The sequence below is a fragment of the Epinephelus moara genome, chromosome 18, assembly GCF_006386435.1.
Source record: "Epinephelus moara isolate mb chromosome 18, YSFRI_EMoa_1.0, whole genome shotgun sequence".
Classification (NCBI taxonomy): domain Eukaryota; kingdom Metazoa; phylum Chordata; class Actinopteri; order Perciformes; family Serranidae; genus Epinephelus; species Epinephelus moara.
The window spans coordinates 34,657,058-34,672,009 of record NC_065523.1 but is presented as its reverse complement, the minus strand read 5'-3'; the positions used below and the strand labels follow the sequence as shown (position 1 = coordinate 34,672,009).

Below are 14,952 nucleotides of genomic sequence, written 5' to 3'. Positions count from 1 at the left end.
TGCTGAATATGACCTTGTTTAATGTACTTAAAGCACTGACAATTAACATCTGAATGCTCCTGTTAAGAAACAATAAGCTTCTTGCTACAGACAATAACCGAACACTTTTCATGCTTTGCTACAGCAGAAATTCTCCCAATGAAAACACTCCGTATCATGATTAAATATTTAAATCTCACCTTTGTCTCTTGTTGTTTCAAAAATCCCACATGCATGCTCTGTTTGGTTTGATTATCAGCTTTAGGCAGCTGAACAGGGCTGTGGCTGGGGAGCTTGGCGGGTGTCGACTGTAGTCGCTGGTGGAAAATGAAAAATGCAAACAATGTTGATAGTATTGTTAAGTGCTTAATATAACAATAAAAAGGTTACAAGAGCAGAAAATTGCTTTTTTATCTTTGCGTTCACACTCTACTTTATATACAGTGCCTCTGATCCATAATGCTGACATGGTGGATATTAACCTTGGAGATAGGGTACCTCTAATTTGGTCACTTATCCAACATAATGCACACTTTGTGAGAGGCTTGTAGAGAGCCCAGATCTTAAAGGGGAAGTTCCGTTTTTTACAACCTAGACTTTATTTCTGGCATTAAATACGGTTGTTTACTCACCCAGATAAGTTTGGTGTCATTTGGAGTCCTTTACTCACCCAGATAAGTTTGGTGTCATTTGGAGTCCTTCAGAAGATATTTAGATCCGTGAGAGCCGTGTACATCCATATAGTGGGAATGATCGGGGCACCGACAATGAGGCTCTAAATAACACATTATCTGCCGCGAAACTCGTTCATTTTACCAATATGTTTTTATGAATCACTAGAGTTGCTTGTCATCATCATCCGAGTCATTTATACTGACCTTCTAACCTCTGACCTGGATGATGTCATCCAGGTGCGCTGCGCGCCTGCAGCACGGCTCTGTTTACAGCTGGAATTTGCTACTGTTAGTTTTTTGAAACATGGCTGAATATTTGTCAGATTTTGAGGTTGTGGACGACGACTTTGAATATGATGGACGTCCTTACCGTTTTGAGCCAGAGTATACGGATGAGGAGCTCTTTGAAAGGAGGATGCGGAGGCAGAGAGAGGAACAGCTGGCCAGAGAACAACAAACTGCTGCACGTCCGAGAATGGTGGTGTTCTTGTGGACAATGTTCCACTATGCCAACAGAGGAGGAATGCCTTTGTTGCTCCAAGTGGGATTTGAGGCCAGGAGATACACGTCTGGATGTCTCCAGAAATGACTGTCTCACAACTACAGAGGATTTCACTTCTATGATCAACCGGGCTGTTGTAGACACTTTTTTTCGTGTCCTGAAAGTAAACTGGAAGACCCAGCCAAAGCCTGCAGGACCGAACGGGCAACTTTCGATTGAGTAAGTAGCCTACACAGCTGCATAAATTGTTTATTTTCCTTGAATTTGTTTGCTTGATAAGTAAATAAATGTAAGAATTTACATTTCTTTAGTTTCTTCTCATCGCTTGTGTAGAACGGCCCGCACACTGCACAAAAAGCAGAGGCACTTCTTATGCAAAACGTGAATTTATTATTACATAGTGCTCAGTGACAAAAAGTGAGAAACAGAAAGGTGAACGTTTCGGTGGTCAGAGGTTAGTAGGTCAGTATAAATGACCCGGATGATGATGACAAGCAACTCTAGCGATTCATAAAAACATATTGGTGAAATGAACGAGTTTCGCGGCAGATAATGTGTTATTTAGAGCCTCATTGTCGGTGCCCCGATCATTCCCACTATATGGATGTACGCAGCTCTGGCGGATCTAAATATCTTCCGAAGGACTCCAAATGACACCAAACTTAACTGGGTGCGTAAACAACCGTATTTAATGCCAGAAATAAGGTCCAGGTTGTAAAAAACGTAACTTCCCCTTTAAGGTACAAGAAATACTGGGGGTAGTCAAAGGAAACAGCAGAATTTGAAAATAATACACCCTCCTCGACCGATTCATTGGTTTGGCCATTAATTGGCGCCAATAGAATTTTATATAAACTATCGTAAATGGCGGAACGGGGCTCCGATAGTGGCTGATAGCTGTAACCTCCACTTGCCACATGGGTACGGCCATCAGGCTTTTGCACTAAGTACCTCACATGCAAAGTCAAGGTAACGGGTGCTTTAGATAATCTGTATGATTTCAATGAACGTTAACTAATGTAGGACTTATTAGGGGCATAATAAGGTTGCTGGTTATAGAATAGCTTTATGTGCTTTTTGTTTTGCAAGCAAGCATGGTCAGTATAATTTTACTGGAATTGATGTAACGGGCCTAGAACTAGCAATGTGTGTGGTTATTATATCGGTGATTACAAATCCACTATCGGTCGACCTCTAATAGTAACCCAGACACTGGCTGACTGAATATTATTTCACTGATGGGTTGCCAGCAGCGCATTAGCTCCGCCCCTCCTTGCCCTGCTCTCCCTGTTTATCAGACCACAAATGAGATGACAATCAGCTAGCGAATGGACTGGGTCTAAGCTGTGTAAAGGCAGCAACAGAAAGTTTGCTGATCGGGCGGGGAGGCGGAGCTGTCCGCTGGCTGAATTAGAGTTGTTATAGCTGCTGACTGTCTGTGCCTGTAAAGCGCTTTGAAATGACACACTCGATTCAAGGTGCTAACTTGCTACATAAACATGACCTTAAAGTAGCCATGAGGTTTTGGCACCAGTTAGCAGGAGGCTAAACTATTAGCAATATTTAATCTCCATCTCTGAAATGCCGCGCCAATATTGACACGTTTTATTTTGTTTATTGTCAGACTCTCTCTTTTTTTTCTTTCTTTCTTTTTTTTTTTTTAAACTTTTTTTTGATAAGTCTGTCTTCCCTTTTTGGGTTGCTTTGCAGAATAGGCAGCTGTTGCCAATGTTGGAATAGCAACTTTCTCTGCAGGACTCCTCACCACTGAATTAGGCTTTTGCCGAAGGGACATGCATGCACATCTGCCTACCCCAGCTTTAAACAGACTGCTGAAAATGAGTCATGTACCTGCAGTGTGACTTGATTGGTTGCTTTGCTCCCCTGTGCATCAGTTCTTTGGTTCTCAGTGATGTGACTGGTCAGTGCAATCAGGAAGTGGTTGCCGTTGCTATCAGAGACCAGAGTCGGGGTGGAGTCGCTCTTGAGGTGATCCAGAGGGAAAGAGGGAGCTGAGCCTGACTGCTGGTTGAGGTACGCTTGAGACACCTGGACAGAACCCATAATAACTTTTAGAGGAAGAGTTTTTGCTCCATATTTCATACCAACACACCTGAGCTTCTATATGCTCTTTTATCTGACCACATCAGGTGAACACTGTTCAGGAGTTTCCTTTACTGCAGAACTTAAGTGGCATAATGAGACAACCTGACAATAAAGTCTTAAACAAAAACATTCCTGACCTGTGGCGACTGCTGCTGCTGCGCCTGCTGTTTCTGCTGTATCAGCACCTGCTGTTGCTTCAGATGTATCTTGGTCTGTATCTGGATTTGTTGCAGTTGTTTAGTCTGCTGCTGCTGCTGTAAAAACGACTTCTGTTGCTTCAGTAGAATCTGTTGCTTCAGCTGCATCTGCTGGTGATGTTGTTTTGACTGTTGGTGCTGTTGCTGTGACGGCAACAGTTGCTGCTGTTGTTGCTGGAGCTGTTTGAGCTGCTGTTTGTGAGATTTCTTCTTTCTCTGCTGGGAAAGTTTCTGCAGGTTCTCCACTGTCTGACCGCGGTTCTGAATTGTCTGCTGCTGGTTCTGAATGTTCTGCTGCTGCTGCTGCTGCTGGAGCAAAAGTTTCTGTATGGCCTGTTGCTGGGCCAGCTGCAGAGTGGTTTGCTGCAGACGTACATGCTGTTGTTTTGTCTGTGAGCTCGTCTGCTGCGGCTTGACATGGAGCCGAATCTGCTCCTGCGCCTTCTGCGTTCGGGTTGAGGACTGCTGTAATCCACAAGTGTTTGGTAATTGGATAGCTGACTCACATGCACCTTCCTCTGCCTCCATGGCTTCCTGTTTGACAGTTACCTTGATAACATCCATCTCACATGAAACAGATGACGGTGGAGGAGGGGGGGCTGAGAGAGGGACACCGGGCTTATCAGGAGGCTCTTGTTTAACTCTTACAAGAACTAGCGGCTCTGCTCCTCCTCTGTTCCCGTGCTCCAGCTGCCACCTCAGCACCTCCACCAGCCTCTGTTTCTGCATCAGCATCCTGGTCAGCTTCTCTATCTGCTCGTCTTTCTGCTGCAGCATCCTGTCTTTGTCCACGGTCACTGCTGGAGCTGTGGGTGTAGCGGTGAGGGCAGCTGATGAGACCAGGGGATGGTTCTGCAGAGAGGCGGGCTTTACAGAGAACTGACAGGGTGCTGGGGTGGAACACTTTGGCTCCTCTTTAATGTTGGCTGGAAGCTGAGCAGCTGAACATGGCTGAAGGTTCACCTGTCTGAGAGGTGAATTCATCTAGACAGAAAGAGAGGAAATAAAAACATACAGTAGGAAGCCTTGACAGGGAAACACTATAAAATCACAGTTCTTAGTATGTAAACAAGAGTAATTGGCAGATTCACGAAAGGATTGCGTGGCTCTTATAGCCGTTAAATCTGCACAAATGAGAAAGTAGGTAGCTGTGTGATTCTCAAAACACCTTACTGCACTACCAAGCAAATCTCGTCTTGGTGAAACTATACTATTTGCATGTATTTAAATGAGGTAATATACATTCATTTGCCGCAAAACTGGACCCTTTATATGCAAATGGAAGGTGCCAAGCCTCTGTGCAATCAGTTGAATTATTCATGTCTGTCATGTCATGTAAAGGATATTTATACATAAACACATACGTTAATATGTAAATGCTTTCATGCCAAGACTTTCTAGTGAAGCACTGAATTATATTTTTTTCTTTAATCTTTTGTTTCAAATCGTGCCATCTAAGAAAGACGGCGGGCGTTTGAAAATACCAACAGCACAGACAGACCGGGATATTAAATCCCAAATATGTTTTCTCTCTGTCACATTTAAATTCCTTGCTTGAAGTTTTGAGGATCTGCAACTCTGAAAATTTCAGTTTTCTTTTTCTCTCTGCCATCATTCTGTTTACTGTGTTCTTTGCCCAAAGGCGACATTTATACTTTGCAGTCAGACGCAAAAAGGCTGCAAAACTTTATGGGCGTGTTTGCGCTGTAATATCCCTAGTGCAATATCTTTTATGAATCGAAACTTGAGACGGGGCAGAGCGGTTGAAAGTGATGTGCAGTTCACGGTACTATCAGCAGCTGAAATCCATTTTTTGTGAATTTCCCCGTAAGAGTCTACAGCCAGGCTGGAGCTATGTAGCAGGTATAATATTTATAACATTAATCATCTTAGTTACCATTTTAGCATGCTAACAGTTGCTAATTAACACTAAGCACAGTACAGTGGAGGCTGATGGGATTGTTGCTGCAGGTGTTTAATCATAAATTAAGGATTTGGGCAAATCTTTACTGTACTATTTTGACACACTGAAGTTATAAATAAATGTATCTAAACATACCTTTTACTTCATATAGATATTCTTGAAATTTAACCAGATTTCTACTAAACTGACTTCGCCAAGCCCCGCCCCTTTGTGATGGGCCAACAAGCTGTTAGAGTAAACATGGAGCCCACACTGTAACTAACTGCACTCCCTGGAGAAACATGAAAGAGTGATTGCAGAGAGAAGCAGACAGAGGGGTCAACAGTCTGTGTTTGAAGGATATATCCAGGATGTCAAACTGACTCAGCAGCAACAACAGGTTAAAAAGACAAAGATAGTTAGAAGCTAAAGCCGAACTATAGGCTACAGATCACAGTGTAAAAGTGAACCACCACATCACTGCTGATCGCCACACAAGACAATGAATATAAAGGGAAACTTTGCTGATATTGATCCAGCTGTGTGGCATCAATGAAATGTGTTTGGCTTCACCCCCGTGTCGCTGCTAGCACCCGGACCTCTGCATCTGTGCACACTGTGACACACAGCTGGTTGAATATGAGCAAAGTTTCCCTGCTTCCCTTCACTGGTTCCTGTACAGCAGGGTGGGTCTTTGTTTCACTGTTATAATCATTACAAAGCAAAAGCAGCATGTGTATACATTCAGTAGGCTATATCTTCAGTAGCTAGCTAGCTAACCCTACACTTTTCAGGGTTTGATTTTGGTTTTGGAACAGGGAAGAAACGTATATCTTTTTCCAACCTCTCCAGGTAACGAGTATCATTAATACACGACATGCCCCAGACACAACATTTAGCTCCACATCCACAACACCAGCCTGAAAATGAAGGAAAAATTCACACCATTTCCCCCATGGGGTCGCTCCTAAAGCTGGTATCCTCTGGGCTCATGGCGCCTGGTGAGCGGTCAGAGGGGGCGAGTGAGACGACTGGGGGGGAGATGTTGCCGCTACAGGTCAGGAGTTGCTGAGGAGTGGTCTCACTGCTACCTGCATCAGCTGTTCAGAGGTTGAGAAAGGGTTGTGTGACTTTAGGCAGAAGGTACAAACACAATACCCAACTGATGGGTCGCAGCCCAAAAGTGGGTTGTGGGTTCATTCTGAATGGAGATTTAAATTTCTGTCTTCCTTATCTTTTAACACTTGAATACATAGTTCTGTGAGGAGAGGGGATTAGGAAGTACAGATACATTTTCTGTTTGACTGACCGGTCACAGAAGACGTCTGATGGCACTGATACTGAAACTGTTGCTGTTGTTGTGATGTGATGCTGTTGGAGGTTGCAGCACATTTGGAGGATTTTCCTGCTCCTTCCGCCCCCGGCCCTGTGGTACCCCCTGCTGTCGAAGAGGAGGAAGTGTCGCTGCCTCCAGTCAGCTCCTGGTAGGTCCTCAGCCTCTCAATGAGGTCGTTTTTGGTGCCGGAGACTGGCAAGCTGCGCAGCTTCAACTCGGACTTCAGTTCCGCGACCTGACAGAAGACGGAGTAACAAAGAAATTGAGACTGACGGACAAGAACGAGGAAAAGCAAAGAGATGAGGATAAATACCAGAGGAAAATTGAAATGGATCAAAGGGAATAAGAAGAGGGAAAACAAAAAGACAGAATAATCCATCACTGTCCCTTTCTTTGTCAGCTCGGAGTTGGCAGGCCACTTTTCTGGGACAGAATTTTGTTAACAGAGAATCTTTTACATATGCCAGCTTCTATCCACCAGTTACTCCATTGACTCATAGCTCAGAGACAGCAGAGAGAGCTGTTGCTCTTCACTCTTGTGAGGAGGTGAGACATAATATATGGGTCATGCAGGTGTTTTATTTAAATGTTGCTGTGCAGCTAACCTTCATTTCATCCAGGTTTGGAGGCAGACACACTGGTTTTGCAGATGTGTGACGGCTGTGACTGCCTGGGTTAGAGGGGGCTGTTGAGGGGGCAGCGACAGGTTGAGGTGGGGAGGAGGTGGTTGTGGAATTGGAGGAGGAAGAGGGAGGTGGCTGCTGATCTGTCTGAGCTCTGTTGGAGAGAAAGCTATCATGAAAGTGATCTCTACAGTCTGTAAACAATTAAACGCCTTTACACAAGATAGCAGCTCCTCAGTTTTGAAGTCTGTTTCCCCCAGGTGTTGCTACACACCACATGCTTGACCATAGACAAAAAAAAACATACTTGGGTGGTGCCGGCAGGATGGCGTGGTAGTTATAGTGCTGCTGCTGCTGATTGAGGATCTGGAGCTGCAAGAAGAGCTGCTGCTGCTGGAGGATTTTGGCATACGATGAGTCCAGATGGGGAGGAGGCTCTTTATCTCCCTTCTGGTCAGGTGGGATGTACTGATGGTACTTTAACTTTTTAATCTAGGAGGCGACACATCAACAACACAGCAAATAATAGTTTTATTGCTGCTGCTATGACTCATTTGTTTCCTCTGAGGTTTAGGTTTAGTTTTAAATCTACCTTTGGCTTGATGTCCTTTGTTTTTTTGTGTCTCTGTGCGGAGCGGTCGGAGCTTGGTTTGGGCTGGGACTGGTAAAAATGGAAAGATGCCAGTTAGTGCTTACTGTAAACTTTCATACAACAATATAATTCTATGTAACTTCATTATTCATTCTCCTTGTAGCTTTGCTTTGGTCTCTACTAACACCGGAGGGAAACATCTGGCTCCTAAGCCTGTTGATGCTACCCTGGGAACCAGATGTATGTGTGAACTCATGCTGTATTTGCTCTGGCAGATCTGGTCTCCCTTCCAGTCAGACAGATTTGCAATAGACCTGCCCCGATCAGGCCAATCACAGCCATTTATTTAATACGGGTTTGTTTCAGATGATGACTAACAACTTGTGAAGCCTCTGCACTTGTGGCTTGTGTGCCATCATGCTGGAGACGCTAGCTTAATAAAGAAAAGTGCTGTTGAGGCATTTTCAAAAACAACCATGATGGCTGCGGCTGTAGTGTGTTTGCATTTATACATTTCAGGGGCATTTACTGTAAAATACGATTTGATTATTGTAAAATGTATTTCAGTCAGGAACACCTGAGTCAAAGAAAACTTCATTGCCATTTGCAGTATTATATTTGGAGGTATGGCTCTGTTCTGGGGCCTCTGCCTTTCCTCGGGCCTACATGGAAAGCCTGAGGCAGAGACAACACACCTCTCTGCCCTTCCACGCGCAAACGAAGAAAGCCTGAGGCAGAAAGGGCAAACCTCCCTGTAGACTCACAAGTCAGTCTTTAGACGCTTTGCTTAACTAAAGACTGATGACTTTCTCCCTGATTTTGTGTTTAGATGGGCGGATACAATTTCAGAGTTTAAAAAACTCCCTACGTTGCAGAACCAATAGTAAATCTGCAGGGCGGTCCTTCGGTGGCTCGTTGAACTCTTGTGCTCGTAAACATAGACCGACTGCGTTAAAAGTTTTAAACAAAGTCGCCGTAAGTCCTTCATTTCCACAATCTTGTGGACTGAGCACACATTTGATAAAATGGAGTTAAATCTCTCGGCATCCATTTTCAAGCTCTCTGTGTGTTTGTTTCCTTGCGAATGAGAAAAGGGGGAGCGCACATTTCCGGGAGGGCGTGTCCTTTTCAAAAATGCAAGAGGCGTTGCTTTGTTGCCGGCCGTTTTCTCCAGTGTGTTAAACACACTTCAGAAAGGAGTGTCCCCAGACTATCAGAAGGCAGAGATCTCTGATTGTCTGGTGGCGAGACTAACCTCTCTGCCCTTCCATGTGCCTACATAGAAAGCCCACGGCGGGGAGAGCAGCAGCAAAGACCCCCCGGGAACAGAATACAGCAGTATCAATGACAAACAGAAATGACATTGATAAGTCAGACATAACATGAAAAGGAAGAGCTGGGGTGGAGCTGGGTTGGAGGGCCATGGAGCTACGTGGAGAGGAACAAAAGATAGACAGTCGTGAAAAAAGAGAGCCACATGATGCCCGCACTGGTTAGCGTCGCTTCCATGGTCAGTGTCCCGTGTATTTTATGTAAGAGTAGTTGACTAGTCTAAGTTTACATTTCTGTTTTAACGTAAGTGAAACTGTTTTTGTTGAAAATAGCTATCTGCTGCTGGAAACACGCTGACTTTAAAACCAAAACAACAAGCTGAAAGATGGTACAATGGTCTGTAGAGCTGGTGAACTGCAGAGACAGGTGATAATTTTCTGTTCATGTTCTGTATTGGATACCTGTGATTAATGAGAGACCGCTGTCTCATTAAACACAGTCATCTGATCCATTGTTAATATTAAAATATTGATAAGAGCAGCTTTAAATCAAAACACAGTTAGCACTTTTTCCCACAGATTATATGACACTTATTTTTTGGTCTGTGTTGACTGATGTCACTTACCTTTATCAGTGAAGTTGCCCCTGTCCTCTGGGCAGATGATACTCCCGTCCCATTGGTCAGCTTAAATAAGGGGGAGGATCCAGAGATTGGTGTGAAAGAAGGAGTAGGTGGAGACACCTGATTGATAAGATGGAAATGAGCAAAATGAATCACTGATGGCTGCACCGTAGCTTTACCTCAGGCAGTGGTTCCAATTTTTCTATCTTAAGTATTGAGTATTGATTTCATATTATATTCAAAGCATTAACAATAACAGTACAGACCAACTGATAAACTTAACAGTTAACCGAAATAGTGAACACAATAACTGCAGGAAGTTTGGGTAAAACTAATAATTTGAATGCATTTTGAACAGGTTATTTTCTGTGAATATTGCATCAGAGTTTTGCGGAAACTTTTTATACATTTTTCCATCTGTATTATTTATTATTTTTATTTCTAACAATCATACATACTTAAAAGGTTTATTTTTGGACACATTCAGTGTTTCCTTTTTCCTCATGCTTGTGCATCATTGTGTTAGCTCTTTGGTTGTCATTAGCAGAGAGCCTTCACTCTCAGTGGTGACCTCTAGTGAGAGTCGGGGCCCCCAGGTTGGGAACCAGTGACCGAGAGCTAGACCAATAAATCTGCAAAGGCCAATTTATCAACTTATAATAGTCTACTGAAGATAAATCAAAAATCTTGTGTCAGTGTATTGTTGCATTGCCTATACTTTCAAGACTATTTTACAACTGAAGTTTTGAAAAAACTCGAAGACATTTCAGATCAGAACTGAAGACATCTCTTTGATGAGAGGTGAAACATCTTCAAGACACTCAAGCAAGTCCAGCTGCCTACGATATAGCAATTAAGATTAACTGACAGATGGAAATTTAACTGTAAACAGACCTCACCAGTGAGATGACATTACAATGGTACATTAAAGTTTGCTACTGTAAAGGAATTTGCCTTATGTTTTATAATCGTGCATCTCTGACACACAACATGTCAGTCACCATTACCTGTGTTGGAGACGGAATGCGGCTTCCAGCCAGCGTCTCTGGAGGAGAAGGCGGAGGTAACAGGCCCAGAGGAGACTCCTGGCTCACCGGCTGCTCTGGAGACAGACTGTAATTGCTGTCCTCATCACATGACGAGTTATCACATGGAGCCTTCGGAAACTCTGAGTGGGAGAGGACAGGAGAGAAGAAGAATTGAAGACATGGAAACATAAATGAAACTGGTATTTTTCACACAAGCAGCTATATCTGCAACCTGTGTGCTTGTCTTGCTTGTGTATATCTCTACAATGACAGCAGGCTTTTATCACCTAAAGTCAGCCAAAATGATCATCAGCATGTCCTCTACGAGTATCAGCAAACACGTCACTGCATGTGCACATCAAGGCCTATAAAACTGTACAAAAAAAACAAGCTCCTTCTCCGATGTCTGCTCTAGAACTGTCAGCCAGTGCATTTATGTGATGGTGGCTGCAGAGTAACCTAAACGCTTGTCCTCTCTGCCAGTTTTAGATATCTTAACTGAAAAAAAAAAAAACCCCAAACAGTTTCATCCATTCACAGTGTGGCCAGGCTGAGTCAAGCTTATCCCAGTGATAATTCTCATTCATCTAAGTTCACTTTCAGTGCAGCCAAATAAGGCCGGCCACCTCATTCATACTGGTTTTTATGTGACAGATGGTGTCTCTCTAAGGGATGACGATATGCTGAGAATTCTGAAGGATCGGTTGCGTAAGTTGTGCTACGAATGCATTAACTGTTTATGTGAGGGCTCCTCCTGTTTATGCACAGCCTTCTGGGCGACTAATGATATTCTTTTTACAAAATGTTTTTCAGGCTACAAATAAGTGCAGCTGAACAATATAAAACATACATCAGGCAAAGTATGTTAGGTTAGAGGTGTGTAGGAGCGAAGGGTGGATCGGACTCATAGACTGTAGCAACTCCTCATACTTCATTATGTGTAACTCTGGTCCTAAATAAACTGTAAAAAGGAAAGTTATGGAAACCCCCCTGCTGAAATTAGCTATAGAGACCTAAATCGTTTTTTTGTACCAGGCTATAAGTATGTTTATTTTTGCTGTAAATTTGGGCATTTTAACATGGGGAAATTCTATTCTTGAGATATCACTTTCACGATAATGAGACAGGTGATGTCACAGTGACCTTTGACCACCAAAATCTAATCAGTTCATCCTTGACTCAAAGTGGACATTTGTGCTAAATTTGAGGTAATTCTCTCAAGGTATTCTTGAGATATGGCATTCACAAGAATGAGACAGACACAAGGTCACACTGACCTTGACATCTGACCACCCAGATCTAATCAGTTCATCCTAAAGTCCAAGTGGACGTTTGTGCAACTTTGGAAAAATTCCCATAAGGTGTTCTTGAAATATTGCATTCACAAGAATAAGAGGAATGCAAGGTCACAGTGACCTTGACCTGATGACCAAATTCTAATCAGTTAATCCTTGACTCAAAGTGGATGTTTGTGCCAAATTGAAAGTAATTCCCTCAAGGTACTTTTGAGAAATGGCGTTCACAAGAATGAGACAGACACAACGTCACAGTGACCTTGACCTTTGACCACCAAAATTGAATCAGTTCATTCTTGAGTTCAAGTGCATGTTTGTGCCAAACTTGAAGTAATTCCCTCAAGTTGTTGTTTGGATATTGTGATCACAAGAATGTGAAAAATTCAAGGTCACAAAATCTAATCAGTTCATCCTTGACTCAAAATGGACATTTGTGCTAAATTTGAGGTAGTTCCCTCAAGGTATCCTTGAAATACAGCATTCACAAGAATAAGACAGATACAAGGTCACAGTGACCTTGACCTTTGACCACCAAAATCTAATCTGTTCATCCTTAAATCCATGTAGATGTGCCAAATTTGAGAAAAAAACAACAACAAAAAACTCAAAGTGTTATAGAGATATTGCATTCATGAGATTGAGACCATTGAGGTTACAGGGCCCTTGACTTTAGACAACCAAAATTGAATCAGTTCATTCTTGAGTTCAAGTGGATGTTTGTGCCAAACTTGAAGTAATTCCCTCAAGTTGTTGTTTGGATATTGCGATCACAAGAATGTGAAAAATGCAAAGTCACAAAATCTAATCAGTTCATCCTTGACTCAAAATGGACATTTGGGCTAAATTTGAGGTAATTCCCTCAAGGTATCTTTGAAACACGGCATTCACAAGAATAAGTCAGATACGAGGTCACAGTGACCTTGACCTATCACCACCAAAAACAAATCAGTTCATCCTGTTTGTGCCAAATTTGAATATTCCCCCCACGGTGTTCTTGAGCTATCACATCCATGAGAATAAGACAGACGAGGTCACACTGACCTTTAACGACTAAAATCTTTTTTTTTTTTTTTTTAAAGATATTTTTATGGGCATTTTTTGCCTTTAATCAATAGGATAGTGAAGTGTGAAAGGGGGAGAGAGAGAGAGAGGGAGAGACATGCAGCAAAGGGCCACAGGCTGGAGTCGAACCCGGGCCGCTGCGGCAACAGCCTTGTACATGGGGCGCCCACTCTACCACTAAGCCACCGACACCCCGTAACAACTAAAATCTAATCAGTTTATTCTTGAGTTCAAGTTGACGTTTGTGCCAAGTTTCTTCATGGTGTTTTGAAATATTGCATTCACGAGAATGAGAGGAATGTGAGATCACAGTGACCTTGAATTTGACAACCAAATTCTAGTAACTTAATCCTTCATTCAAAGTGGGTGTTTGTGCCAAATTTGAAGTGATTCCCTCAAGGTGTTCTTGAGATATCTAAAATGGGACGAACAACCCAAAAACATGATGCCTCTGTCCAGGGCTGTCACCAATGCGAAAGCAAAAAAACAAACACCATAAAAATGTGTCCACCAAAGGATGAATGTTTTCATATCAGCCTCAGCATCAGGTTGGAATGTCCTCCAGCAAAGGAATAGATCCAAGTCGTGGTCCTCCTGCTAATTCTTCCCTCAGGGTTATCACACATCATCATTTCATTATTATACAGACTTTGAGTCTTTACAGGGATTTCATGTATAAAGGTACCTGGTTTGATCCGCTAGACAAGGACAGAGACTTTTCTTTTGCTGGTGGATGTGTGTTATTTAATTACAGGAGCTGCTGTGGGCTGCAGCAGACAGTTATGTAAAACACACTGCTGGTCATTAATCTCACATCAGCAGGCAATGATGAAAAGACAACATGGGGCTGATTTAATACCCTCTGATCCAATAACGTGATGACTTCCCTACTGCTGCGCTGTGCCTGTGTGTATCTGTGCGTCGTGCTTTGCATGTTTGTATCTTTGCATGTCAACTCTATGTAACTCTTGCGTTCCCAGCGCTCCTGCAGTAAGTGGGAGCAATGCAATTGTGTTTATTGTGTGGCGGTGACAGAGACAGATAATCCACTGACACTGCACGTTATTGAATCTCAGCGTCCCTTCCTCCACACATCAATCAAGCAGCTGCTGGACCCACCGTCTCTGATCTCATCATGCAACGTCTGACAGCAGCGGACTAAAGATATACAATAAAAGCGAGACAGTACTGCTCCTTTGTTTCTTTTGTTGTTGATGCCAAAATGGAAAAGGGTGAAATTGGGGTTATTATATCTGTCACTGTGCCCAAACTGCAACTGATTAAAATCAAAGTCTTTCATTTAAAGTCCTAACTCTTCAATTAGAATGTGATTCTCCTAATAAAAGATAACGGGTTTTATTAACAGACACTGTGGCCATTTAAAGCTGACAACAGAGAGGGAAGAGTTTTTACTTTCTGGCTGTCAAGCAGGGATAGGGGGGGCATACATGATTTACTATATCCTAGATACAAGGGGCAGTTCATCCCAGAATCAAAAATACATATTCTTCCTCTTACCTGTAGTGCTACTTATCAGTCTTGATTGTTTTGGTGTGAGTTGCCCAATGTTGGAGATATTTGCCATAGAGACGATGCCTTCTCTTGAATATAATGGAACTAGATGGCACTCAGCTTGTGGTGCTCAAAGCGTGAATATAATGGAACTAGATGGCACTCAGCTTGTGGTGCTCAAAGCGCCAAAAATACATTTTGAGAAACTCAACAGAGGGATCGGAAAGGGTGCTCCAATTATAGGGGTAT

At 42.9% G+C, this 14,952-nt stretch overlaps 2 protein-coding genes across 4 annotated transcripts in view; one reads left to right on the top strand and one right to left on the bottom strand.

Moving 5' to 3' along the window:
- LOC126405462 (myocardin-related transcription factor A-like) overlaps positions 1–14,952 on the bottom strand; it is a 73,391-nt gene that overhangs the window by 9,007 nt on the left and 49,432 nt on the right. For both annotated transcript variants that reach the window (XM_050069206.1, XM_050069207.1), the window contains 10 exons: positions 10,814–10,974; positions 9,810–9,926; positions 7,913–7,981; positions 7,628–7,812; positions 7,303–7,474; positions 6,671–6,932; positions 6,307–6,461; positions 3,399–4,442; positions 3,007–3,204; positions 180–296 (listed from right to left, as the gene is read on the bottom strand). In XM_050069206.1, coding sequence (XP_049925163.1) covers positions 180–296; positions 3,007–3,204; positions 3,399–4,442; positions 6,307–6,461; positions 6,671–6,932; positions 7,303–7,474; positions 7,628–7,812; positions 7,913–7,981; positions 9,810–9,926; positions 10,814–10,974 — 2,480 coding nt within the window. The remainder of the gene's footprint in view (positions 1–179; positions 297–3,006; positions 3,205–3,398; positions 4,443–6,306; positions 6,462–6,670; positions 6,933–7,302; positions 7,475–7,627; positions 7,813–7,912; positions 7,982–9,809; positions 9,927–10,813; positions 10,975–14,952) is intronic.
- The window catches only part of desi1a (desumoylating isopeptidase 1a), a 357,862-nt gene that overhangs the window by 321,955 nt on the left and 20,955 nt on the right, over positions 1–14,952 (top strand). The window contains exon 7 of one of the 2 annotated variants that reach the window (XR_007571581.1): positions 5,762–5,907. The exons of the other annotated variant lie outside the window; for it this stretch is intronic. The gene's annotated coding sequence lies outside the window, so the exon portion shown is untranslated. Of the gene's footprint in view, positions 1–5,761; positions 5,908–14,952 lie in introns of those variants that run through there. 2 annotated transcript variants of the gene reach the window in all.